The sequence below is a fragment of the Denticeps clupeoides genome, chromosome 3, assembly GCF_900700375.1.
Source record: "Denticeps clupeoides chromosome 3, fDenClu1.1, whole genome shotgun sequence".
Taxonomy (NCBI): domain Eukaryota; kingdom Metazoa; phylum Chordata; class Actinopteri; order Clupeiformes; family Denticipitidae; genus Denticeps; species Denticeps clupeoides.
Genome location: NC_041709.1, coordinates 1,344,440 through 1,372,117, shown reverse-complemented (window position 1 = coordinate 1,372,117; position 27,678 = coordinate 1,344,440). Strand labels below are relative to the sequence as shown.

The 27,678-nt window shown below is 47.9% G+C and overlaps 4 protein-coding genes across 7 annotated transcripts; all 4 read right to left on the bottom strand.

The window, feature by feature from the left end:
• Positions 1-7: 7 nt before the first annotated feature.
• ambp (alpha-1-microglobulin/bikunin precursor) lies at positions 8-3,855 on the bottom strand. 2 transcript variants are annotated; one of them, XM_028973701.1, is made up of 11 exons: positions 3,835-3,855; positions 3,531-3,669; positions 2,070-2,212; positions 1,875-1,951; positions 1,661-1,783; positions 1,485-1,586; positions 1,323-1,372; positions 1,163-1,250; positions 908-1,075; positions 651-824; positions 8-549 (listed from the first exon to the last, which is right to left on the bottom strand). In XM_028973701.1, the coding sequence occupies exons 2-11, from the start codon at positions 3,639-3,641 to the stop codon at positions 524-526; spliced, it is 1,062 nt and encodes a 353-aa protein (XP_028829534.1). In that variant the 5' UTR covers positions 3,642-3,669; positions 3,835-3,855; the 3' UTR covers positions 8-523. The 2 variants fall into 2 exon arrangements, with proteins under 2 accessions (XP_028829534.1, XP_028829535.1); XM_028973702.1 differs by having other exon boundaries at positions 1,353-1,372.
• Positions 3,856-4,717: 862 nt separating this feature from the next.
• On the bottom strand, positions 4,718-11,302 carry ptgdsa (prostaglandin D2 synthase a). 2 transcript variants are annotated; one of them, XM_028973213.1, is made up of 7 exons: positions 11,148-11,302; positions 6,404-6,543; positions 6,238-6,314; positions 5,974-6,084; positions 5,168-5,269; positions 5,006-5,031; positions 4,718-4,923 (listed from the first exon to the last, which is right to left on the bottom strand). In XM_028973213.1, exons 1-6 carry the CDS (start codon positions 11,271-11,273, stop codon positions 5,006-5,008), a joined length of 582 nt encoding a protein of 193 aa, XP_028829046.1. In that variant the 5' UTR covers positions 11,274-11,302; the 3' UTR covers positions 4,718-4,923. The 2 variants fall into 2 exon arrangements, with proteins under 2 accessions (XP_028829046.1, XP_028829047.1); XM_028973214.1 differs by lacking the exon at positions 11,148-11,302 and adding an exon at positions 7,803-7,946.
• On the bottom strand, positions 8,638-21,027 carry slc27a4 (solute carrier family 27 member 4). 2 transcript variants are annotated; one of them, XM_028973211.1, is made up of 13 exons: positions 20,629-21,027; positions 19,113-19,347; positions 18,138-18,532; positions 17,620-17,778; positions 17,463-17,532; positions 14,661-14,752; positions 14,364-14,473; positions 14,070-14,279; positions 13,542-13,668; positions 12,736-12,873; positions 12,007-12,171; positions 11,772-11,918; positions 8,638-11,688 (listed from the first exon to the last, which is right to left on the bottom strand). In XM_028973211.1, exons 2-13 carry the CDS (start codon positions 19,268-19,270, stop codon positions 11,531-11,533), a joined length of 1,929 nt encoding a protein of 642 aa, XP_028829044.1. In that variant the 5' UTR covers positions 19,271-19,347; positions 20,629-21,027; the 3' UTR covers positions 8,638-11,530. The 2 variants fall into 2 exon arrangements, with proteins under 2 accessions (XP_028829044.1, XP_028829045.1); XM_028973212.1 differs by having other exon boundaries at positions 19,113-19,274.
• Positions 21,028-21,176: 149 nt separating this feature from the next.
• On the bottom strand, positions 21,177-23,747 carry swi5 (SWI5 homologous recombination repair protein). The gene is made up of 5 exons (XM_028973215.1): positions 23,559-23,747; positions 22,858-22,900; positions 22,536-22,645; positions 22,158-22,252; positions 21,177-21,832 (listed from the first exon to the last, which is right to left on the bottom strand). The coding sequence occupies exons 1-5, from the start codon at positions 23,633-23,635 to the stop codon at positions 21,768-21,770; spliced, it is 390 nt and encodes a 129-aa protein (XP_028829048.1). The 5' UTR covers positions 23,636-23,747; the 3' UTR covers positions 21,177-21,767.
• Between the last annotated feature and the right edge of the window lie 3,931 nt (positions 23,748-27,678).

Below are 27,678 nucleotides of genomic sequence, written 5' to 3'. Positions count from 1 at the left end.
GGGAGAATTTGGGAAGGTTGAAGATCAGTCGTGCTGCTGCATTTTGTATGAGTTGTAGAGGTCGGATGGTACATGGAGGTAGACCAGCTAGAAGGGAGCTTAATGAAGTCTGGTGTTGGTCTTTAACCCACAAAACCCCCAATTATACTTTTGAGGAACGCTAGTTTCCAAACTATCAATTTATTAAAATTGTGAGAAGGCCGAAACCTTACCTTTAAGACAACAAACAAGAATTGCATGATGTGAGTCTCTCCGGTGGTTCAGAGCGCATCGGTCAGTCTGGTATTTGAGTTTTATACATTTCTACTCCAAAAAGTATGGATCTGACTTTTTACAGGGGGACCTTAAGACAGATTCCCCAGACACGTCTGGTGTTGGGTGTTTACAGAACACAAGAGAATAGGAGATCTTTCATGGCCTCATGTCTCAATGTCGCTTTATTGAGTTGTAGGAGTTAAGGTCACAGCCCTGTAGTTTGTGTGCATCCCTCCATTTTGTGCCATCCGTTTTGCTCCCTCTGTCTTCAGTTCACGTTGAGAAATTCCCCGTCTGGTAAAAACACGCAGATTGTACAAACTGTAAAAAACTTCTCAATATGATATGATGTTGTTGCTATTCACATGATTTATGTAATAAACGTGCATTCTTACCATCTTTTATCACTCCACAGTACTCCTCACACTCCTTCTGGGTGTAGAACTTGTTGCCGTTGCCCTGGCAACCGCTGTATCTGAAAGAAACACACTTCCCGACGTTGGGATCAAAAGCCCAGAGGTCCACGGCGCTCTTGCAGGATCCCGACTCTATGGGCAGCCGGCAGGCCGCTGGACACAGACACAACACTTCAATTCAGGCCCTTCGGAAATGCCGCCAGTACAGTTTCAGCTTCAGCCTCGTTCCGTGTCACCTTCTGTGCGGCAGCTCTGCAGACACTCTTTCTCAGTCCCAAAATTGTTCTGGTTGCCCATGCAACCTCCGAACGTGAAGCCCTGGCAGGCCATGAGGGAAGAGTTGTAGTAGAAGCGCTGCAGCATCCCGAAACAGGGGCCAGAGTCGGGAGCTGCCTGGCATGAGACTGGGGTACAAACACACACACACACACACTCGTCTAGGGGAGTTATTTAAGGTAAAAGTTCAGGGCAGCTCATCCCCTGCATCTCACCGGCTCCTCTGAAGAGGGGAGTGTCCTCGGGCTCGGACCCAGACGCCTCCTCCTCGGCCAGGGGCAACTGCACCGCTCTCCTCGCCCTCTGCGAGAGCCAACGTTCGGAGATTAGCGACACGTACTCACGTTACGGAACTAGCCGCAGTGTCTGGTTAACCTGAAATTGAGGTGATGGACGTGATATCACCTCTACCGGAGTGCACTCCCCTGCAGACACAAGGAGAGAGAGAAGTCAACAGGAAAGTGAAAAGACATGTATAGATATTGTATAGTAGGTGTGTGTGTGAGTGTGTGTGTGTTTGGGATTAAGGGTGTGCACCTTCGTTCTGTTTGATGATGATGTTGTCCTCGCTCAAGCCCTGGTCACGCACTACCCTTTTAAAGTCGTCCAGCAGGGTGTCGCGCAGCTCTGGGCTCCGGCCTGACACCAAGGGTTAAATCTGTCACCGCGTTGTACAGATGCGGCGCTCAGTCCGGTTCCTGGGTCATACTCACCATACAGCTGAACAGAAGTGGTTTTGTTCCCTCCGTTCCTCTGTCTGTACATGACCACCAGAGCGTATTCATCGTAGTTCGTGTGCACCACGTAGGAGTCGATGATCATGGTGCCGTTCCATCCTGCAAGACGAAGATCACAAACATCCTGCTTCAGTGCCGCCCATATCCACACCCCACAGCAGCAGGAAACTCAAACGTGTGTCAGGCATACTGAAGATGCGGAATTTGAATCTCCCGGGCGTGTCCGTCAGCTCGTATTCATCACTGTACTGCTTGCATAAGCCATGCCTGTACAGTCACACACACACACACACACACATACACACACACACACACACACTGGTCAGACACGTTACGTTGGGCACCTCCGCATGAATGTGTGGGTTCTATGCCTGACGCCACTCACCTGAACCTTGTCTTCATCAGGCTGACAGCTTTGTCGTTGGCACCTTTCTGCACCTCCAGGGTGCCAACTAAGGACTGGCCCTTGTGCCTCAGTACCCACTGGCGGCTAGATCCTACAGCAACTTCATACCATTTCCCCATGAACTGAGGTTCAACACAGCAAGAGGAAAATCAGAAACACCCTGGGACCCCTGACAAATCAGGGCTACACCACAACCTTTATTTTGTAGTAAACTGCATTTTACTTGTTTCGTGACTTGGATGCATCTAATGCACCCGCAGAGGGAGTTGTCTGCAAATTACAATCTAAATAATATAGCCGTAAGTGGCGATTACGGGGACCAAGCAAAAGTGCCACGGCACAAATCACCGCGCTTTGACCCACAGGCCAATGGAAAACCAGAAAATGGCCAATGCGCACTTTTCAATTTCCCACCGTAGCGCCCTCCAGTGGCCGATGCTACGACATTTGGCAGGCACGCTTGTCGTACCACCATACATGCACATACCCAATTATCAAAACATTCTAATACTTTATTGCAATAACGGTAAAGACTCTTTAATCCTTTGGGACTCTTCTGATTTGCAATTTGCAAATTGTGCGCAAATTGAATTAGTTAGCACAACAAAACCCATATTTATTGATTTGTCATACAGCAATGGATTTATCAAAGCCAAGATTTGGCCATTCTGGGTCATTGTTCATGAGTCACAGCCTGAAAACCATTTTCAAATTTTAATATCTGCCAAATTAAGCACATGTTTCAGCATGTTGAAATTGTTTGCACTTTATTTGCACATTTTGGCCACGTTTTCTGCAATAGACTGAAATATTTCTTTTAGTGTGTGCTAGACCCATCATGTCAGGTCAATAACACACATTTTTGAGCTTGTTGATGAACGAATGCCAATCAAGTGAAGTCAGTGCTTGTTTTAACTGCCCTAGCGGCACCTAGTGGCCAATGGTGCCTCAGTTTGGCTAACCCACTTAGACCTACATCCTACATGCGTGTACCAAGTTTGGTAGCCATAGTCTACACGGTTCGTGAGTATTTTCTGATTTCACGAAAGTACGTACATGTAATGAAAATGTCACTTTCATTTGCTTATGGCAGGCGTGCAAAATTGCAGTTTTTGAAAATGATTTACAAAGCGCATCTTGCGCTTCAAATCACCTGTTGACAGGTGGGTTATGAGCCCAGCCTGCCAAGTTTATATATATAGTCATTTATATATCTGAAATTTTCATTTACATTTAAGGCATTTGGTTGGACAAGAAGAAGGTTACAAGTTCATATAAATATTCTCGAAATAAAATCTCGAAATAAGCTGAGTAAAAAGTGTGTATATAACAAGGTCATAGAAGCACACACTAATCTTACATCATTGAAACAGATGAGCTAAGCAGCAAAAGGGGTGCCACAACACACAAACAACACAAAACCACTGGTCGCACACCTACCCGGTTCAGGTCGAAGTTCTCTTGTGTGATGGGTTCAGATTCGGACATCGGGGACCCTGCACTTAAAGGGGCCACAAGGGCTACCAAGAAAAGCAAAAGTGCTGCCTGCATTGTGTTTGTCACCACTGCGACTGAGGGGCTGACAGAGGAGAGTGACAAAAAATGACCCTCAACACAGGACATTGACCGGCAGGGTACACACACACACACACACAAAAATCCCCCACCATAGTACTGACACAAAATCACAGCAAACAGAACAAAGTTCTTTCATCCAAAGTTCTGACCCCCTTCAGACCCTCACCTTTCTAATGAACAGGTACATTTACATTTACATTTACGGCATTTATCAGATGCCCTTATCCAGAGCGACTTACAATCAGTAGTTACAGGGACAGTCTCCCCCTGGAGCAACTTAGGGTTAAGTGTCTTGCTCAGGGACACGATGGTAGTAAGTGGGATTTGAACCTGGGTCTTCTGGTTCATAGGCGAGTGTCTCACCCACTAGGCTACTACCACCCTGCTATTACCCACTAGGGTGGTACCACCCCTTGTATTAAAAGCCTCTGTTGGATGAAGCACTGATGATATGTTGTATGATTCAGGAATTTTCTTACAACATTTACATTTACGGCATTTATCAGACACCCTTATCCAGAGCAACTTACAATCTGTATTTACAGGGACAGTCTCCCTGGAGCAACTTAGGGTTAAGTGTCTTGCTCAGGGACATAATGGTAGAAAGTGGGATTCGAACCTGGGACTTCTGGTTCATAGGCGAGTGTGTTACCCACTTACAAATAACATGGTGAGCAGAACTGCATTTAAATGCCGTAAACAGTGCAACCCCATTTTACTGCATTTATTTTGCAGCTGGACAAGTTAAATGAATCAACATGAAGCTCCTGTTGTGCATGATCTCACAAACAGACCCAAAAACAGAACTCTTAGACCAACCCCCCCAACACACACACACACACACACACACACACGCACAAATAGCTGCCTGATCTATTGATCTTTTCACAGTGTTCCAGCCAGATTGGCAGTAATGGGATACACGGGTCATAGAATTCAAAGGTGAGGACGCATAATGTGACTGTTGGCCAGCTGAACGGGGGGAAAGAACAAGTCCAGGTTCTCTCCACACCACCACATTTAATAAACACACTCACAGCCAGTGCAAATAAAGCAAGAACATAGGCCACAAGGAAGCAGCCAGTGCATTTATTCAGCCATAGAGGCACACTTAAATGACAGTGTGTTCTCATCAAGGTATAGAGCTACACTGATCACATGCTTAGAGCTATGGTGATACGGCACTGCAGTGCAGAAAAGCAGCGGCGAGAGATCCACACACTCCAGATCGTCTGCAGGCATGGGCTGGGATCGTCTGCGGCAGAAAAGGCTCAATGAAATCTGCAGAAAGCACAATGTGATGGTCTAGACCATATCAGATTAAAGGTAGTCCTCACCTATTTTCCAGGAGATGAACAGTTTTCTGAAAATAAAGCAAAAAAATCAAACAAAATTCAATAGCACCCATGCATCTGTCATGTATATATTTATATATAAAAGAGTGTGTGTGTGTGTGTGTGTGTGTGTGTGTGTGTGTGTGTGTGTGTGTGTGAACTTACCAGCTTTTGTCGGAGTCAGAATGGACTCCCTTGGGAATCCATGTGCCAGAGAGAAATCCTTGAATTTCTTCAGCAACTCAGGCTTCAACTTCTGGTTGCGACCTGAAAGCATTTCAGCACATAAATAAAAAATCTACAGGGTGTATAAATATACATATATATGGATACACCTTAATAAAATGGGAATGGTTGGTGACATTGAACACATTTTATAAGTGGTCAGAAACTTGTAAATAACTCAAGAATAAAGTTAAAACCAAGCACACCATTGTTTTTCTTGTGAATTACCAATAAATTTAATGTCACATGACCCTCTTCCTATTGAAAAAACAAAAGTTGGATCCAAGATGGCCGACTTCAAAATGAAAAAGTGAAGTGATTGTCACATGTGATACACAGCAGCACAGCACACAATGCACACAGTGAAATTTGTCCTCTGCATTTAACCCATCACCCTGAGTGAGCAGTGGGCAGCCATGACAGGCGCCCGGGGAGCAGTGTGTGGGGATGGGTGCTTTGCTCAGTGGCACCTCTGTGGCACCTTGGCGGATCGGGAATCGAACCGGCAACCTTCTGATTACGGGGCCGTTTCCTTAACCGCTAGGCCACCACTGCCCCTATGGTCACCACCCATCTTGAAAAGTTTGCCCCCTCAAATATACTAATGTGCCACAAACAGGACGTCAACCATTCCCATTTTATTAAGGTGGATCCATATAAATGGCCCACCCTGTACATGGACACCAAGACATGTACATACACACACACACACACACACAAAGAACATGTGAGGACCATTCACTTACCATAAAGGGCTACCTGTGAATATTCCTTGTCCATCTTCTTGTATTTAAACACAATTGCATAGTCTGTGTAGTTGGTGTCCACCACTGTAATGTCCTTCACCATATTATGACCTAAGAGAAGAAGACCATCATTCTCTGGAATCCAAACACTCTTTTCCCATAATAAACTGTTCCACTAATTCAATGAGAAACTGAAATGTTGAAACGATATCTTAAAAGACAGTTTTTTTAACAGTTGTCTGGACAGATGGAAGTCTCACTCACGCGTGCTGAAGTACGTGAACATGCCAGGCAGAGAGGTCTTCTCATAGAAGTAAACGGTGCTACGGCACCCTGAAGACCTGCAGATGGACACACAGACATATTTGTATCACATACAGACAGGCTTGGTGGCTGATGTTTGATGACCCTTGGTGTTCCCCACACACACCCAATGCTCCACATGGTCATGCTGACGTTTCCACCAGGCTGTGGATCCACGGTTCCCATGGAGATCTTGAAGCGCTCCCGATAGGGAATAAAACCAGGTGAGTCGTAAGCCAGTCCAACACGGTACCACTTCCCTGAAAACTGAACACACGCAACCAGTCTCGAGTGAGTCTTTGCACAAACAAACCATGATCATGTCGCAGAGGATTGAAGAGCAAAGTTTACAGATGAAAGCTTGATTCTAGAAAACATTTGTATATATCAAGGGCTGAACAGTTCAACAGTTCATCAAGTTAATGTCTTGGAAGCAGGAATAATGAGCAAGTTTGTGGATTCGAGAGACTTTGGCGACTGGGTCCGAACATCTCCAATACAGCAGGTCTTGGTGAGCATACCATGGTCTACAGTTCATAATGGTTAATCGAGTGCTTTCCAAAAAGTACAATAAAAAAAAAAAACGTCAACAAGCTCATGAGCTCTTGAGGTTTATTGATGTGTGTGTGAAGGCCACGACATTGAACGAACGTTGCTGCTTTGGAGATGTTCCTTAGTCATGTGACTTTCAAATTCGAACCATGGAATGGAAGTGAAAGAGATTGTGAAGCACTGCAGAACAGCAAATGGTGTGCCCAGGGAGCGGTGTGTGGGCACGATACCTTGCCAGCTCAGTGGCACCTTGGCGGTGTGGGATTTAACTCCCAACTATGATACGGCACCAACGCCCAAAGAGAGTCACCCTGCTACATTTCATATGCCAACAGGATGCCCTGAAGGTCCACCAGTAGAAGCGGTGAGCTGCTCTGCTGGGAGATCATGGTTCTGCAGGCCAGGGCCGTCCTGGTGGATCAAGTTGGACCTTCACCAAGGTTTACACTCAATGGACCCAAGAGCACAGCAGGTAAAGGCCAAAGCTGGTGACACAGGTTACTGTCCAGACTTCTTTAGCGACTGGTAAGTATGTCCAGCACCTTTTGGAGAACAAGCTAACGTTTAAAAGGGAAAACGACTAGACTTGGTGCCTGTGGCCCCCTGCGTGCTGAGTGTGGGGGTTCAGGATTAGAGCCACAGGAGCCCTGTTGCAACACTCCTGTCAGGTTGACCTCTGACCGGTTCTTTGTTTGTCAGTGTGGAGCCAGTGTTTTCTTAGCCCTCCTACCCTATTGGTGAAAACAGTTTGTTCCCATCGACCGACAGCAACACCCCAGTGTTTGGGATGGTAATGGCGACGGCACAGGCAAAGGTCAGCTATTTTAAAACCATACCCCATTCCTCAAATATGTAATAGTGACAGAAAACATCTGGAACGTTCTGTGCTCCCTTTGTTTTTTCTTCATTAAAAGTAGTCTAAGTAACACGTCCTATCTTCACAAACTGAAGACGTGAGGATCTCAGTCACTCACCTTCTGCAAGTCAAAGTTTTTCTGCGGCTGGACGTCGGCGTAGGTACCAGCCAGGAGAAGCATGGCCGCGGCAAGGGCCACCACAACAGGCATTGTTGCTTCGAGACAAGTTGAGGAAGGGGGTGAAAACGCAATCTGCCTGATCTGGAGCTGAACTGAGCTGAAGTGGAAGTGCCAGTGCCCATTCACCTCTTTTACTCCGCCCATCACTAATAACACCTGACACCCCCCAACACACACACACACACACACAAGCCATGAAGAACTTCAAACTCATTTAATAAATCTGCAACAACGGGTATGTTTAGAATTTAATTCTAAACTTCCAATAAAATCGAAAAATAAAAGCAGGCCAAAATTATAATTTTATTTAATATAAGTTAATAAATAAAAAACCATGCTGAATTACTGTGTTGATAAGTATTTTTTGAAGGGTGTTTTGTCCCAATTCATTATGAACCCTGGTCAACTTCAAATCTCCATCATCAAGAAGTCACTTTTTTTTTTGTTAATAATGATTTATTAAAAATGGTCCAACAGTTCACACAACGTATGTCCTTTGTGTTATAAATGAAGCTGTTCATCACAAACAGAAATGACATTATCTAAAGAAATTGAAAGTGGTCCAATAATTATCTTGGTTTTTAACAAACGTCCATTAAACACGTCCTCCATGCTTTATGTTATAATACTACATATTTTTGTGTGCATGATGGAGCTGCTAAAAACATCAAAACACTTGGCTCATTACAAGGTTCCCAGCGTAGTTGAAGACTAAAGATCCTTCTTTCTCGTTAATTTAATAAAAAACACAAAAAAATACCCACACACCAGGTAAAACAACTTTGATATTTTATTAATTTTTAATGTGGGATGCCATGTAGTTTAATCCAGAGCATGAATTACAGCTAAATGTTTCTGACAAGAGGACCTCAGTGCGACACGGCACACCTCACACACCTCCCCTACACAAAGCAGTGAAAACACACAAGCACACACACATTTACGCCCACACACACACACTTTTTTCCCTTCTCTGTCATTTGCATGAAGTACCTGAGTACCAAATCAGTAATAAGGACAAAATAAAAGTGCATTAATGACCGGTGTGGTGAGAAGAGTGATTGAAAAGGAGAAAGATAACAGAACATTATGACGCTCCCGTAAATTGTAATACGGCCTCCGTATACACACACACACGAGATAACTCGTAATCCAATTTCATGTTTTTTACTCACTAAAACACACATTTTATTCTGGGTCTAGTTCTGAAACGATCAAAGCAAATAATTCCAGTAGAAGAGCACAAAGCATAAACCACAAAACAAGTAAATTACTAAAACGCCCTTCAGGCTGAACGTCAGTTCACTGATATCCAATCGCATCCGGAGAGGAGAGCCAGGGGGCGGGGCTTATGGAAATAAACGGAGAGGCCCTCAGCCAATAGTAGTGCAGGATCACGGAATAGCACCATCTCGTGGACAGGGTTGAGGGCTGCACCTCGCTCCCAACGGTTTGGTCTTCAATGGCCGAGTACGGACTAAGGGGGTGTGACTAGACATCGATTTGGCAAAATATAGCGATACTTTCCCAGTCGGCAGATTTCTGAAACTAGAAATGAGCATTTTTGTGTTTGATCTGGTTTCTGATTCAATTCTACTTCAAGAAATCACTGGAGTGGGTACGGACACCAAAGTCCACCAAAAAGCTCCAAACCTTACATAATAATAAAAAAAAACCCAACAATTTCTATTATAAAGATTATTGAAACATACCCGCAACTTGAACTTAAAAGAAAAGGAGCTGGGAAGTGAAGTTTTTTTTTTTTTTTGTATTTGGTACGGATTCCCAACAATCCTCCTGGAGGCCTGACCTGCAGGATATTCAGGACCTAAAAATGCCGTACAGTCCCTGATACAGGATTTATGATATTCATAGAAACCATCTCACCACTGGCCGTCAGAGCACAGGTCACAGGGCAGAGGGCCACAGCACAGAATCTCTGGGGCCCTCAGCGTGGCCCCCGACATGAAGCCTCGTGCCCTCAACAAACCGGGTCGCGAAGCTTAGCGGTTGTTCCCTTTACACCAAATGACATGAAAATCACAACACCAAGACAGACGAGGGTGCTGGCACGTCAAATGCCACAATCCTCACATGCGAACCTACACACACACACACACACACACAAATAAATAAGCAGTCAAGACTGCCGCGGTTCTGGCCGAAGCCACCGCTTCCCACGATGCAAATCACTTCCACCGCTGATGTTTGGCCCGTGAAAAGCAGCTTGCGGCTTCGCGCTTCCTGGGGGGGTTTTTGGACGGGAGGTGAGAGGAAAACGACACCAGTTCCCTGGGGAGGCAGCGAGCGGGAAAGATGGCGTGTGGAGAGGAGGACCGGCATGACGGAATCTTCCAGATTCAAACAAACAGAGGTGCCTGAGGGAGGAAGATGTCTAAAACTGCATCTTAGATGTTTTATTCTTCTCAAGTCGCTCCCTGTTCCAACAAAACTAAATATTTTATATTATATAGATTTTTTTTTTCTTGCCATATTCAAGCCTATGACTAGACAATGTGCTTTAAAAATGGTGGCACTTCAGATGGACCCGCAAATGGTTCTTAAAATGGGTTTTCCCAGGAGCCACTGCTTGGTTCCACCATGAAATATAATTGATCATGAAGATCATGCAACACTGCCGACTCCTGACATCTAAAATTGTGAGAACCCCTGGTCAGACGAGGAGAACCGGAACAGAACCTGCAAGTTCTGTAAACTCACAGTAAGGCACTGTGCTCTGCTTGTACGGATCATTCATGCCGCTGTAAAAACCAGAATGAAGTAGATGCAGGAGGAAAAATAAAAATCCTCCCTTTGTCCGACTTGCCCCTCCTTCCCTCCCTTTGCATGCAGGGCCAGAAAAAAAAAAAAAAAAAAAGCCTCACCACCAGCCCAACTTCATGCACAGGTCCCGGGCAAAGTGGCGGTATGGGGGCGAAGGGCCGATGCCCCGTGTTTAATCCATCAACCCGTGAATTGAAAAGAGCGAAGCGGGGCCCTGGCCTCCCGGCCCCCAGTCTCGCTCACGCCTTTACCAATAACAAAGCTGCCTGGACGAAAAAAAAAAAAAAAGTCCCACAATGCAACTGATAAATAAGGTGACGCTGCCCTCTACTGGCGTGTAGTGCAATCACATGTTCATAACAACAGTCAAAGAAAAAAAAAAAGAACAAGAATCAAGATGCTGATACAATCATATGTTCCGATGCGCGTCGATGCTGCCCTACAACCTAAACGGATTTTGGTGCAATTCAGGTAATACGAATAAATAACGACAGTCACCTTATGGCTAATGACAGCACTGTCACCACAGGACTCATATTGCACGGTGGTCCTTCGGCGGCATGTGAGGCGCGGGCGCCACCGGTCAGCTGGCGTTGTGGAGGTCAGGCAGGAAGGAGGCTTCATTTCTTCATACACCGCTGCTCTCTGCTTCGTTCTGGTGCTTTATTGATTATTTGTTTTGCCGAGGCGGTCCAGTCGGGCCTCCGGTGGGGTGGGGTCTGCGGGTGGGGGTGCTTGTGGGCGTCGACATTACAGGTGTGAGGCAGGATGAGACGGGATTCGAATGCTATTCTGCAGCCCCTCTGTGGCTGTTGAGGTAATGAGGGGCGGGGTTTGGGCGGGGCTGGTGAAGGGGAGGTGGGACAGCCTCTCAGGAGGCCTCATAGTTTCTGTTTCCCCGAGACGATGCTGCGGTGGAGCGCCTCGGTCAGCTCCGTGTAACGTCTGCTTACGGGGTCGCGGTAGTACAGTCTGTCAGACACCACGTTGGGGTCAAAGCTGTCACGCCGCAAGTTGGTCTTCTGGAACTTAAAGGTCCCTGCGGTGGGGAACATGGAGGAATAGGTCACAAACAACCCTCTCCATATCTCTACCTCTCTCTCGGCCAGCATGGCCACTCACCGGTTTTGTCGACCTCGGGTAGGAAGCGCAGGAACACGGGCTGGGCGTAGGCCGGGAGGGCCTTGTCCAGGTCCGAAGCGAACCTCTCAAGGTCCGTGCCGTGGGTTGGATCTGCGATGGCCGCCATGCCAGCTTTTCCCTCCACCCCTGAAGCACACAGAAAAGGTGCATGACGTAGAATCACTAAAACCCGCCGTCTTCCCACAACCTGCGTTTCTTGACGCGTGCGCCGTACCTGGCACCTCCACGCCGTACACCACCACGTCCTTCATGTCCAGCAGGCGGCTGAGGGTGCCCTCCACCTCCGTGGTGGACACGTTCTCCCCCCTCCAGCGGAAGGTGTCCCCGGTGCGGTCCTTAAAGTACATGTACCCGTACTCGTCCATGATCAGCACGTCCCCTGCAGGGACCAGAAGAGAGGACGACGGTTGGTTCCAAGGTCTAGATACCGCTCACCAATCATTAATAGTACAGGGTGGGTCATTTATATGGATCCACCTTAATAAAATGGGAATGGTTGGTGATATTGACGTCCTGTTTGTGGCACATTAGTATATGTGAGGGGGGCAAACTTTTCACGATGGGTGGTGACCATAGTGGCCATTTTGAAGTCGGCCATCTTGGATCTAACTTTTGGGTTTTTTTTCAACAGGAAGAGGGCCATGTGACATTAAATTTGTTGGTAATTTCACAAGAAAAAAAAAATGGTGTGCATGGTTTTAATGGAACGTTATTCTTTCATGCGTTATTTACAAGTTTCTGACCACTTATAAAATGTGTTCAATGTCACCAACCGTTCCCATTTTATTAAGGTGTATCCATAGAAATGGCCCACCCTGTAGATTCCCTAGAAGGACGGGCATTTCACATGCTTAAAAAACAGGTTTAAGCACTAAAGGTCGCACAACCAACTCAAATTAACCCATCTTTTTGGGGGGGGGGAAAGCAACGGCACAATTGGCACCTGACAAGTAGGCGCTGTCTCCCTTTTTGAAGACGTCCCTGCCAATCTTCTTGTTTGTGGCCGTCTCGTTCACGTAGCCGTCGAAGCGGCGCAGGGGGTCATTTTGAATAATGCGGCCCACCAGCTGACCGGGCTCCCCTGCGTGAAGGAAAGAGGGCAATTCCATGAACACACGACTGGCGCAGCCTGAAATATTGGGTCCTCCCTTCACAGGAATCAGGGGCAACTGGTTTCTCTGGGAAGAGCAAAATGTGGTTACACACACACACACACACACACACACACACACACACACACACACACACGAAATATTTGGCTCTTCAAGTGCCGTCAACGAGACTGCCAAGCAGAGCACGCAGCACAGGAGAAAAATGGGAAGAATTCGCCTCACGTTACAGATTCTTAGTGAGGAAACCGAGCACCTTGGTGAACACAGAGGGTGTCGAGTAGAATCAGAGTGATCGGCAATGCGTGTGTTCAGGCTGGCGGCGGATCCTAGCCAATGGCCAGATGGTGTGAGGCTCGGGCCTGCTGGGTAATGGGTCAGGATTTTTTTTTTCTTTCTTTTAATATAATGGCGCTCAAGCAACTAACAGTGTCTGATAAAACAAAAACAGCCAAAGAGTTTCAAAGAGTCAAAAGGTTTCAAAGAACAGATGGAGTCCAACACACAGTTTGGTCTGTTAGGGCGCATTCAAAGTGTTAGAAGAAGTCTTCAGTTATTATATGTGTGTGTGTGTGTGTGAGCGAGAGAGAGAGAGAGAGAGAGAGAGAGAGACCTTCTCTGTGTTAAAGAGGAAACTGACCTGGCTTGCATGGGATACACACTCCATCTGGTCCTCTGATCAGTTCCATGGTCTCCTCATCCACCCTCACCAAACGGATGGGGTAGATGTAGGGGGCTATTCGACTGTTGAAGCCACAGGCACCGGTCTGGTCAGAATCAGACACAGACACACACACACATGCTTAATCCCTGTAAAACATCAATGCTCAGCACCTGAGCTCTACAGTTAAGACCATTACCTCTCCCAGAGCCACGCCCACGGGCCCCCACACTGCTGAATCAGCCTAAGGGGATATTTATAAGCGGCGGAACGTGGTGGAGAGCCACTAAAAAGGAAAAACCACTAACCCCCTCATCCCTTCGTAGAAGCCTCTTATCTGTGCATTAGCACAAGCACTGCAGTGTGTGTGTGTGTGTGTGTGTGTGTGTGTTTATTGGCAGCCCCCTCTTCAGGCACTTAAGCGAAGTGAATCTGGGAATGCTGCCGTAATGTTCTAAGGTGTGTGTGTGTGTGTGTGTGTGTGTGTTGATCGGGTGAAAACACCACCTTGTTATCGAAGTTCCCCAGGCTGCAGTTGCACTCGGTGGCACCGTAGAACTCCGCAATCTGCCGGACACCGAAGCGGTTGGTGAACTCCTCCCAGATGGACTGCCGGAGGCCGTTGCCTAGCGCCATGCGCACGCGGTGCTGGCGTTCCGAAGGACGGACGGGCTGGTTCAGCAGGTAGCGGCAGATCTCTCCGATGTACTGCACGATCTGGAAGGAGGGTGGAGAGGCCATGAGGAGCACCGTGCATCCGGCATTTTCTGCAGCGGCAGTTCGCGGGAACGCCCTCCTCACCGTGCAGTTGTACTTGATGCAGTCGTCCCAGAAATTGGAGGCCGAAAATTTCTTCCTAATGACCACGGTCATTCCATGGAGGAGACACTGTCCAACACCGACTATGTTGCCTAGGAGCATGAAGTGGGAAAAAAAATTGACAATTTGTCCATGACGGTGAAGGTAAAGCGAGAATAAAGAAGATAATAAAAACCGGGCTGCTTTTCCTGTGCTCGAGAGGAGACTCGGCACACTTTGGGTCTCATCACAGTGAGGAAGCAGTAAACATCTCAGAAGATCTCCCAGGGGCCGACATACCTGCCGAATGGTAAAGGGGAAGGCAGTCGTACACCACATCCTCCGGGGTCATCCTGAAGCCGTAATACACCAGTGCAGCCATGCGGTAGTACCTGATAAGGGAGAGAAGGAAGCGGCAAAATTAAAGGAATGTCAGCAGAACCAACCGTTTTATCATCTACGAAACATTAGATACTCAGTCCGTCAGCACCGGCAGTGACAGCAGAGACTACCTTTTATCTGCATCGGCTGCACTGTTGCACCTGTAGCCCCACATAGTGCCTTTTGCATGGTGATAATGCAGAATAAAAGTCATTTGTATGGACACACTGAGAGTTGCAAATAAGTGGTAAGAGTAAACAAAAGTCCCTGAGCACCACCCACTTGTAGACTTGTGTTTTGTGTTATTGTGGGGTGGTTGTAGCCTAGTGGGTAACACACTCGCCTATGAACCAGAAGACCCAGGTTCAAACCCCACTTACTACCATCATGTCCCTGAGCAAGACACTTAACCCTGAGTGTCTCCAGGGGGGGACTGTCCCTGTAACTACTGATTGTAAGACCCTCTGGATAAGGACGTCTGGTAAATGCTGCAAATGAATTATTGTCTTCTTTTTAAGACCGCTTTTACATACAGTATTGAAATACTTCTCCGGCTCAGGAATGGCACCTAATTTTGTTGTACTTATTACAATGAACTTTAACTTAAACTTCATTGTCATTTCAGCTACATACATGTTAGACGGTACACAGTGAAACAAAATATTTCTCCGGAACCTGGCGCCATTTGAACAAAGTTACGTACTGACGGGCAACAAAGTGGAAAAAAAAAGGTGGCAGGGGGCACTGTTAGCATAACAGGGGAGTGTAAAAAATAACTTTTATCAAAAAAAAACAAAACAAGCATGTAGACAATGCGACAGACAGCGCTAAACCTGTGAAGTGAATAATAATTGTGCAAAGTCAAAATGTGCAAATACTGCTGTGCAAAATGGAACAGTGCAATAATAGATAAGATTACAGGTGAGTAATATAACAATATAACAGAGTGTGTGTATGTGTGTGTCAGTCCAAAGGGGAAAGTCTCTGAGTGTTCAGGTGCCTGATGGCCTGTGGGATGAAGCTGTTGCAGAGTCTGGCAGTGAGGGCCCGGGTGCTTCGGTGCCTTTTTCCGGATGGTAGGAGGGTGAAGAGGGCATGTGAGGGGTGTGTAGGGGAGTTCTTCACAACGCTGGTGGCTTTCCAGATGCAGCGTGTGTGGTAAATGTCCGTTATGGAGGGAAGAGAGACTCCGATGATCATCTCAGCGGTCCTCACTATCTGCTGTAGAATCTTGCGGTCCGACATGGTGCAGTTCCCAAACCAGACAGTGACGCAGCTGGTCAGAATGCTCTCAATGGTCCCTCTATAGAGGGAGATGGTCTTTCCTCAGTAACTAGAGACTCTGTTGGGCTTTCTTGGCTGTTGAGCTGGTGTTGAGATTCATCTGTGAACTTGATGATGTGGTCGGAGCTGTGCAACGTCGTGGTTCAGCAGGGTGAACAGCAATGCCGATCCGCCAAGGTGCCACAGAGCAAAGCACCGTCCCCACACACTGCTCCCCGGGCGCCTGTCATGGCTGCCCACTGCTCACCAAGGGTGATGGTTAAATGCAGAGGACACATTTTGTTGTGTCACCGTGTGCTGTGCTGCTGTGTTTCACAATGACAATAACTTTCACACAGCCCTGAGGCACTCCAGTACTCAGTGTGGTGGTGCTGGAGATGCTGTTGCCGATCCGGACTGACTAACGTCTATGTCAGGAAGGGAGGTGTTCAGGCCCACCAGGTTCAGCTTCTAGACCAGGTGCTGAAGAAGTGCTGATGGCGTTGAATGATGAAGTCTATACAGCATTCGTGCGTATGTGTCCTCATTGTCCTGGTGGGTGAGGGTAAGAAGCAGTTGGGGCGATATGCTAATTGCAGTGGGTCCAGGGTGGAGGGCAGCAGGGTCTTCGAAAGTTTCACGACCAGCATACCTGCTGCCTTGAGACATGTTGGAATGACAGTGGTGCTGTGTGATATTGAAGATGTCGGTGTGAACATCTGCCAGCTGGTTTGCTGGTTCTCTGAGCATCTGTCAGGGATGTTGTCTGGTCCAGCAGCCTAACTCTGCGAAGAGGTTTCCTCTTGGCTGTGGATTTTCTGGCCGTGTGCATGCCTTGCTGCTCTAATGGCTCGAGACAGTTTGGCCGTCACTGATCTTAGGGCCACCTTGTCACCCTTCCTGAAGGCGGAGTCTCGAGCTATGGGCCGTGCACGTACCTCAGCAGTCATCCACATCTTCTTGTTGGACCTTGTGGTGATGGACTGTAACGTCATCAGTGCATTTGCTGATGTAGCTGTTCACTGATGTTGTGTCCTCCTCCAAGTCGATGGTGATTGGTTGCAGCCTCCCTGAACATTTGCCAAAATCAATAAAGCTATTCTGATTCTGTAAGGGGGCGGGGCTTGTTGAAGTGGGATTTTCAGCACCCTTACAGTAATCCAGTTTCATTACAAAGAGATATTTCTGCATATTTCTCCTTCCAACTCTCTAAACGTGGCTTGATCGTGGATGATTTGTTAAACTCAGTCAGACAATCACTCTTTAACCTAACAAACGGGTCATTTGAGCGCCGTTACCGTGGCATTTCCGCATATGTTTCGTTACCATCCACTCAGCAATACCGAACTCTCCGTTCCTGTGCAGAATTGTGAAGCATTACACCGACTTTCACTTTGAAGCCGTGCAGCAATACGCCTCGAAACGGTTAAACAGCGACAGCTAAGAGGTGCCGCATACCTGCTGTGGACAACAATGGCGGCTTTAGGCATCCCGGTGGTTCCTGACGTATAGATGTAGAACAACCGGTCTAAAGAGAAACAGGGACTCCGTTAAAAACTCATTAAAAAAATGAAGAAATAAGAAGATTGCGGTAAAGTACCGCGGGCGAACTGACCTGTGAAGCAGCGGTCCGGCTGGCTGGGTTGGCGAGAGGAGGCGGAGTTTATCAGCGGGTCAAGGTGCTCGGTCCCTTTGGGGAGCCGCTGGGGGTCCCAGTTGCCGCAACAGAACATGCTGACGGTCTTCCCAAGGGAGGGGTGCACTTCACATATCGCTGAGAACATACGAATAATAAAGGGCATCCTGGTGAGTTACCACGGCAACTCGGCTCCCAACAGCCACTGTGCGGATTTGCGCTCCTTGGCACATATTATCCTTTTATTGCACAAATCACATGATCCATCTGGCATTGGCAACACAAGCCCCGCCCATCCTGTCCTAACCCCAGCAGAAAGCCACATTTCCCCCGCCCATTTTGGGTGAGTTTTATATAACCGGTCCCTGTGCCACCACCACCACCACCCTACCCCACTTGGACCAGTGACGCTCAGTCGCGGTCTGGCCTGGGGGGTGAAGGTTCAGTTTACATCTGACGCTCTAATGATCATCATCTGCTGTAAACCGGCCCCTCACCTTCGCTCAGCTCGCTGCAGAACACCACCGCCTTGGCGTTGGAGATGTTGATGCAGTGCTCCAGGGCCTGCAGCCGCAGGTTGAAGTTGATGAACGCCGCCTCCACGCCGATCTTGGCCATGCCCAGCCAGAGCCCCACAAACTGGGCGCTGTTCTCCATGAACACGGCCACCACGTCGCCGGAGCGGAAGCCGCGCTGCAGCAGGAAGTTGGCCGCGCGGTTGGAGTAGGCGTCCAGCTCCCGGAAGCTCCAGGACTCGCCGGTGCCCTCGAAGATCAGCGCCTTCTTGTCGCCGTGCTTCTGCACCATCTTGGCGAAGATCTTGGGGACGGTGTTGCGCTCGCGCACGTGCCGATTGACGTTGAGCTTGACGTTGAGAAGCACGTAGGCTGCACTGTGGCGGACCGCGAGGAATCGACAACACCGTTAAATCCGAATCATCAAACGGACACCAAATGTAATAAAAAGCTGCGTCAGTGACTGAATCACAAAGAATCTTTAATCGTGAATTTATCAGCGACTATGACCCACATATCGGCACGAACTTTGGCATAAGATCGTAAAGGAAGGCGCGCCCCACAGCGTTAATATATTAGCCGCTGCTGGCGGACTACGCACCGTTAAATGCACAAACTTCTTCCAGATAAAAATCCTGTATGCGAGTCCGACCGGCGCCAGACTCTAATATCAATCATAAACATTAATCAAACGTATTATTAACGTTTCGAGTGAACTGCACATTTAATGGGCACCACGTATGGCCTGAGGAACGTATGCCAGCATCAGACCCCCTTCAACTCCTTAGGTCGCGTTGAAAATGTGGGGCCTGTGCATGAAAGTGGATTTGGATCCTTTGTGGTCCAATCAGACCTGGCGCTACAGGAAGATGCTGGTCTTCTCCTCTCACACGGGACCCACTGAACGTTTGCTCAGCTGCTCATGAGCTACACACAATACAACACAAGAGTACTCACTGCAGATCTCTTCCCAGGGTCTTCACGAAGACCCGGAGGAAGGCGTGTCCTCCCGTGCCCAGGTAGAATATGAGGACGGCCGGGATGACCTGGAGCCATGGCAGCCCGAGGACCAGCCTCAGGAGGAAGAGGAGGGCCGTGCAGCACGCCAGACGCATCACGCTGCAAGCGTTTCAGACGGGGTTACACCACACTGAGCAACAGGCACCGACGCAGCGGCATACAACCACCCCACCTCGAGAAAAAAAAAAAAAAAAGAGAGGCCGCTCGATAAGGGATTTTATGGATGTTACATAATAATAACCCCGTAGATAAGACTGGGTGGGAAAGGCAGCAAGTTTTTGTGCCGAGGAATTAATTTATTGCCACCATCTCGCTCTCGTTTAAAAACCCACGTTACACGAGTGTGAGGGGACGGTACTTTGCTCAGTGGCACCTCAGTGGCACCTTGGCGGATCGGGATTCGAACCGCCAACCTTCTGATTACGGGGCCGCTTCCTTGTAATCAAGTGGCTTCGGATAATAGGAATTAAAAAATGAGAATGCAGTGCCATTATTTGGCTACGGAGTCCAGCCACCTCGTGGAAATGCATTATTATTTTCAGGTCTCCTGCAGGACAGACACGGCCACAGCGGCGTAATAAAGGGCCAGGCCAGGGTGGGCCACCGAGTTCGTCCTTCTGAGGCCCGCAAAAAGGCCCAGGAGCCGTCAGAATTCACCGTTTACGCTGTACAGGAGATAAAAAAGCAGGAGACCAAACAAGCAGCGGGCGTCTCGAATTTCTCAGCGCCACCCGACACACGCCACTCATTCACCACCTTAATCTTCCAATTCACGGTGACGCTTCGTTATCCGGTGCAGAGCGACTCACGGCCAGTGGGGAGCGGGACAGTGAGGACAGGGGGACAGAAGAGGTGACGGTGGGGACAGTAGGTGGGATGTAAAAATGTGCCAATTGATTTTCGACGCAGTTTGGGGTTAATTTGTCAGAGTTACCCGCTAAAGGCACCTTTTCCACCCCTAACGGCCTAGAGACGATCCCTTTGGAGGAATAAGAAAGCTGCATTAATTACTCTAATTGTCTGGAAGCGTCGGGACGTGACGCTGTTCATAGTGCGCCAGTACGCACTCGCGACAAAAAGGAAGTTCCCTGCGACACACGACGCATCACGTCGTATATAAAAAAACTATTTTTATTTCAATAAAATAATAACGCTTTAAACGTGCGCGTTTCTGGGAGCCGGAAATGTCAACACTGCGGCACGGCGCGGGGTTCGGCCAACATGGGCGACGCTCCCGCCATGTGCCGGGACGCGGCGTGGGTCGCCGTCCACGTCCCGGCCAGTCACGTCGAGGGGGCACCTTCGGGAGCGGCCACGAAAACCACGACATGGACGCGTTACCAATGAATACAAGCAAGCGCACCCCGATGTGACGAGGCTGTCGCAAGCCGGGCGCACAGCGGGCCGGAAACGGGGCGCCTCGGCCGCGTCCCGGCCGCGCATCGCGACTCACCTCCTCGCTTCGGGTCCCCGCGGGCGGTGGCGGTCGCACTGTGGTTCCGCGCACGGTCCACCTTGATCGGCTTTGGCTAAAACCCCCCGCCGCCCCGCTAATTGGCGCCGCCGCTCTCCGGAGCGCGACGCGCAGGTTCGGGTTCGACGTCGGACCCCCCGCCCCGCCGGCCGATCTTCATCGGCACAATTTGATCTTTATGAGCATCGTTCCGGTCCTCGGCTCGCCGCGACGAATTCGAATGACCTCCGAATTTCGCCGAGCCGCGCCCGCCCCCTGCCGCACACGCCGAGAGTGACGCGCGCCTCCACCAATCGCGGCCGACTTCTCGCCACAAAGGGGCGGGGCCCTGCGGGGTCAGGTGACAAACTGAACCGTCAAGGAAACGCGGCCCGGGCGCGTCGGATGGTGCCGCCCAGATAGTGACAAACGTCGCGGGTGGTGTCGCTTTTCTTTTTGTGTCAAATTGCGTGAACTTCGGTGTTTTTTTATTTTATTTTATAGTCCTGAAACACCTACCGGTCCAATAAATAAACGTTCAGACAAAATGTAATCCAATTAAGCATTTAAAAGGGTGCAAAAAAAACAACTCAGAAACATTTAGTGGAATTAACATTTAGTTATTTCCACCCAACCCATGGAAATAAATGATTCACGATGACAAGCAGATATTAACCCTGAAATACTCTTGTTCTGTAGAATCTGGTGGAGACGGCATTTGGTATAGGGTCAATCAGTGCAGAGGTGAAATGCTTCAACATAATAATAAAACTAGACGGCCTTTACTAGAAACACAAGCTCCATATAACTCGTTATCAGTTCTTTTTTGAAATGTTATCAGCACTCAACCTGCATATCTTCCAGAAAACATCAACCCAGTTATCAGCATCTGATAACCCTGGACCCCTTAGCAGTCTAAAATTCAACAGGCAACATCTCAGTAAAGACGATAATTTATGAGAAAGGCAGAAGTTTTAAACACACAGCTTGACAAACACGAACTGTATACAAGAGCACAAAAAAAAAACAGTAAGGGCACGCGTGGCAGGTTGCTGGGCATCTCCAAAGGAATTTCTCTCCACTCTCTGTTGCTTCTTCCACTCGGAGAGGAATGAGGTGGGCGGGGGGGAAGCCGGCGGTCAGTCGTCCAGCTCCAGACCGTAGCGGCCATACAGATCTCGTGTAGTCACCCCGCGCAGGGTTGCTGAGGACACAGAGGGTCAGTTGTCTACATGCAGAGAATGGGAGAGGGTGACGCAGCCTGAAGTGGGCTCCCAACACCCCCATCGGGCCAGCTGGAGCCACGAAGGACCCAGCACAGAGCTGCGTTAACCAGGCGTGGGGCATGGAAGCTTAACTTTTCAACAGATAAACCATCCATGAGTGGCCCAACGCCGCGTCTCATTCAGACTATAACTGATTAGGACAATATTACAATTATATAACATAATGAATACTTAACATAACATATTCTACTAGTACAAACGTGACAAAACACAAAATGATGGTGCACAATGTTCTGGCCTCACCTAGCTGCCCAAGCAGAGTCTGTGCAATGTCTTTGATGTCATTGTATTCATGCAAAAGTTCAATGTGCTGATCCAGCTCCTCGATCCTAAGTCCACTGCAAAGACAATAAAATCATGGCTGAAGGACACCTCAACGTATCGCCCACCAAGAACGATTTCGTCCAGGACAAATAGAACATTAAAAAAAGGAAATCGAAAGATAATTCTGATCACGAAGCAGCAGTAAAAATTGCAGTGTTTTACTCACAGCGACTGCTGCAGATCTATATGCTCCAGAATACTTCAGTCTGAACACTTTTAAACAAAAATCGCTAACATTGTGCAGTGTCTTATGCTAATATACGAATATACGCGCTTGCTCCACCCATCGCCACTAACTCTTTCTCCAGCAAAGCGATCTCTGCGTCCAGCTCAGCGCTCCTCCTCTTCAGGTCCTCGACCTCCTCTTCCACACTGAGACGGGACACTGGGGTCCGGGGAGCCTGTACCTGAGAGCACAATGGATTAGTGGTAGGATGGGATGGAAGTTATGTTCATGCGCCAATTTCTCCGTGTGGAAATCCATGTACAACACGTACAAGGATGTAACAATACAGCACAACGAATACGAAACAAAGACTTCAGCTCAAAAACCTGACTGACAGCCTAGAAACGAGTTTGACACGTGCACATTAAAAACAACAAAAAAAAGGGGACTTACAGGGGATTTAAACTTGGAGTTGACCTTATTACTTCCAGGGGTCCTACAATAATGAGATAAAAAGACAAGGTTTACAAAATCGTGTACAGTGTTGGGGTGGTACATGTACATTTATGGCATTTATCAGACGCCCTTATCCAGAGCGACTTACAATCAGTAGTTACAGGGACAGTCCCCCCCTGGAGACACTCAGGGCTAAGTGTCTTGCTCAGGGACAAGACACTTAACCACTAGCCTAGTGGGTAACACACTCGCCTATGAACCAGAAGACCCAGGTTCAAATTTACTACCATCGTGTCTACCATTGTGTCCCTGAGCAGGACACTTGTCACTTATCCCAATTGTAGACACGATGGTAGTAAGTGGGGTTTGAACCTGGGTCTTCTGGTTCAGGGGGGGGGGACTGTCCCTGTAACTACTGATTGTAAGTCGCTCTGGATAAGGGCGTCTGGTAAATGCCGTAAATGTAAATGTAAGCAAGTTGACCACGAAACAGCGCGTCTATTCACAGGCCGCGGTGCCCGGTGACGTCACAGCCCTGCGGTGACGTCACAGCCCTGCGGCGTCGTCGCATTGGCGGCCCGCGGTCGCCCCCTACCGTGTCGGATGAACAGGCGCCCCGTTCGCAGGAACACCGACAATATTTAACAGCCACGCACGCAAGTTGGCAGTTTAAACGGGTTATATACGCGCCGCGCCACCTTTTCAGCCGGGCTCTGACGGCCGCGGCCCCGCGCCTCGGCGTCGCCCCGGCTCCGGCGCTGCGTTCAGGATCCATCTTATACGGCTCCCGTCCGCGGAAACGCGCCGCCCGATAAGTCCCCTTGACGTTTGGACGAGAGGACAGAATCTGCACCGAGTCGCGTCTTTCCTCCCTGGAGAGAAATAAGCGGGAGGAAACGCGCGAATGTGATTGGTGCAGATTTGAAGGCTTTTTATTGGTTGTCAGAGCAATAAGGCGGGGTTTGGGGGGAAACGATTCTGATAAATAAATCATTTGGATCATTTTTTCAGAGCAGGACTGTGTTGGGCTGGAGAATGTAGGGTGCTAGTAGCCTAGTGGGGTAACACGCTCGCCAATGAACCAGAAGACTCCAGGTTCAAACCCCACTTACTACCATTGTGTCCCTGAGCAAGACACTTAACCCTGATCGTCCCCAGGGGGGGGGCGGGGGACTGTCCCTGTGGATAAGGACATCTGATAAATGCCGTAAACGTGGAAACGTACAACTGTTTGAATGAATAATCATAACTGCGCTGTCTCTCTGTCACCACCAGATGGCGACACGAACCACTTTCTCGGGTTTATGCAGGTCTGGAACTGCATGGAAGGCGACTCTAACAAATTATTGCCATTTTAACATAAAGAGATGGGCAGAAACTCTAGAAATCGGGTCGATATTTCACTGGCACTACAAATCAAGTGACACTTTAGACCTAAAAAAAACAAAACATTTCTTGCTGTTTATTGGGCCCGAGTCAGATAAGTGAACACAGCAGGACATGATGTTAAAGGCATTCTCATTGTTATTTACCACACTTTGTAAAGATATTAAAATAGCCAAAAGTGAAGTGATTGTCACTGTGAAACAGAGCACGGCGCAAATTGTGTTTGGGGACGGCGCCTTGCTCAGTGGCAGCTTGGCGGTTCGGGACTCGAACCGGCAAACTTCTGATTACGGGTCCACTGAAGTTGAAGTTGAAGTCGAGCTTTATACAGGTTAGACAGTACATTAGGAGTATGTTTCTCTGGAACCTGGTGCCTCATGTAACATTTGAACTGGATAAGGGCGTCTGGTAAATGCTAAAGTCCTAGACCCTCATTTCACTTCATTTTGACACAGTGTCAATTATAAAGTCCAGTTTATCACAGAGTCCCCCTGTTAGACAAAGTTAAATTCACCAGTTAGGCTGTCCTAGTTAGGGTACCGGGCCACTGTAGCACCAATATACCACATATTTCAGTATCGGTCGTACAGTCCAACCGTCTGCCGCTGCTTCTGTGTGTTTTTCTCCGAGACACGGAATCAAGCGCCCAGACTACTGGCAGACCCCAGTGATCAGACCAGCAAATAAATCCTGGTTCCTGACAACTGCTTAACAAGGACATACCATGAAACAAACCAGAGGGTCACCACAGCCACCACCACCGTTACAACTACAGCTTCAGGGATCTTCAAATGGACCAGTAACATCATTATGGACACGTAATCTAGACCATGACACTGACTACATCCTGGACTTCTCCAACCCTACAACTGTAGGACTTATTATTATATCATATCCAACCCTGCACTGACACCATTTGCAGGCTCACTCTACCCTGGAAGGGGTCCCTCTCTGTATCACTCCTTCCCAACGTTTCTTCCTTTCTTTTTGTTTTTTTTTCTCTCTCCTAGAGTTTTTTTTGTGTGGAGTTTTTTTTGTGTGCAGAAGGGTCAAGTGTGGGGGGTGTCAACTGTAGGACCTGTCAAAGCCCATTGAGACGTACTGTATGTGATTTTGGGCTAAATAAGAAATAAATGTTGTTGTTGTTGTTGTAAATGCTGGAAATGTTAATGTAAATGAAATGAATAATAAATATATGTGCCAAGTAAAATAGTGCAAATATTGCTGTGCAAAATGGAGCAGTGCATTAGTAGATGATATTACAGATAGATTATCATACAATATAACTGAGGTAGTGTGTGTGTCTGTGTGTGTGGGGAGGGGAAAGTACCTGAGTGTTCAGGTGCCTGATGGCCTGTGGGATGAAGCTGTTGCAGAGTCTGGCAGTGAGGGCCCGAATGCTTCGGTGCCTTTTTCCGGATGGTAGGAGGACAAGCTGAAAGAACACAGGCAAACACAGCATTATCTATAATTGAATGTGCTGTTCTTCTACATTCTAACGCCAGAATTTTCCTAAACATTCAGTATTATGGCCAATAACAAAAAAAACCCCAAAAACTTGAATGTAAGTATGTAGTTGATAATATTGCCGCATTGCATGTCCTTTGTTCCTGATTCCTCGGGGGGGTAAATGACTCCGTGTTTGGTCGTACAGACTCGGAGCTGCACTAATGATGCAAGGGAAATACTGGGCTCCATATGAGTTGACTGTGCTAATGGTTCTGAACCATCACCAAAGTGCACGTCCGAGAGAACCCCGCCTGGCCCATGACAGGGAGGTGTAGTGGAATGGAGTGAAAAAGAGGTGGAAATAATGATAAAAGAAAAGGGAACATTCAGCTGGCCCTCTTCAGCCATGCTTTATTCATGACCAGACATACTGGGGAGGGCTTTTTTGAGATCCTGTGTTCAGACCTATCTGGGATGAAATAATATATGCGAACCCGGCACCCGGCTGATCCATGACACTGACGCACATTTTCATGTGTCTCAAATACCAATAATCTGACCATTTCACGGGACAGTCCAGCACACGTAAGGTGTTTATATTCATCCTCAGCCGACGCTGACGGAGGATTGGACAGCGTGTCGGTTTGCATTGTAATTCATGGCTTTCACTGGCATTACCAGAAAAAGGTTATAAAACACTGTGTGTAACACCCCACATCCTCACCCCCGGGGGGGACAGAGAAAGATGTAGTGTCTGATGCGGAAGGAGATGGCGGCGGTGGGGGGGGTATGCACAGTGAGAAAGTAGGGTTGAAAGCATGCCATAAAAACCCTGATACACCTCCAAGGCCTTTGCTTGCCAAGGAAGTGGTTATGTCTGTAAATAATTCATCCTTTAGCAGAGATTTCCTCACTTCCTCACAAATTCTGGACAGACATCTTCTCTTTCTAAAAACATGTTCCATGTGCACTCATATGAAACACACAGAACCATACGTGCAGCTTTCTCCTGTCCTTTTGTACGTATTTATTTAATAAATAGAATTCTGTCTTCTGCGACAGAAAGTTAAAAATTTTGATCAAATCCATGAGCGTATGGTAGACAAAGTGTGTTAAATAGCATTTAGCTTGTTAATTTTGACAGCGTTAATAAGCAACTTATTATTTCAAAGCTAGTATTGTCACACCTATTTTACGGATGACATAGTAGAGCTGACATTGGGAGCTTCTCAACTCATGACCTGTACAAAAGACATCAGTCCATAGAAACAACAAATCTATCCAGATGCCAAATTCTGCTCCAAAGGCCAACACCAAAGAGCTTTCCAAGGATGTCAGGGACAAGACTGTGGACCTACATAAAGCTGGAATGGACTACAAGACCATCGCCAAGCAGCTGGCTGAGGAGGTGGTGCCATGATTCACAAATGAAAGAACTATAAATCTCCCTTGGTTTGGAGCTCCATGCAAGATCTCACCTCGTGGAGTTTCAGTGAAGATGAGAACGGTGTGGAGCCAGCCCAGAAATACTCGGGAGGAACTTGTCAATGATCTCAAGGCAGCTGGGACCATAGTGACCATCAAAACAGTTGGTAAAACATTACACCGTGAAGAACTGAAATCCTGCAGTGACCGCAATGTCCCACTGCTCCAGGAAGCACACTGAACATCAAAAGGATTCAGAGCAGGACTGGGTGAAAATGTTGTGGTCAGATGTGAGCAAGATCAAGCTTTTTGACATCAACTCAACTCGCCGTGTTTGGAGGAGGAGCAATGCTGCCTATGACATTATGCTTTGGGGATGTTTTTCTGCCAAGGGGACAAGACATCTTTACTGCATCAAAGGATGGTTTGAGGAGAATGCATGGTGCCATTTACCATCAAGTCCTGTGTGAGAACCTCATTCCCTCAGTCAGGGAGGATCTGCAAAGAGGAGTGGGACAGAATCCAGAAACCAGGACGTACGCTCCCACGTGTTCTGCG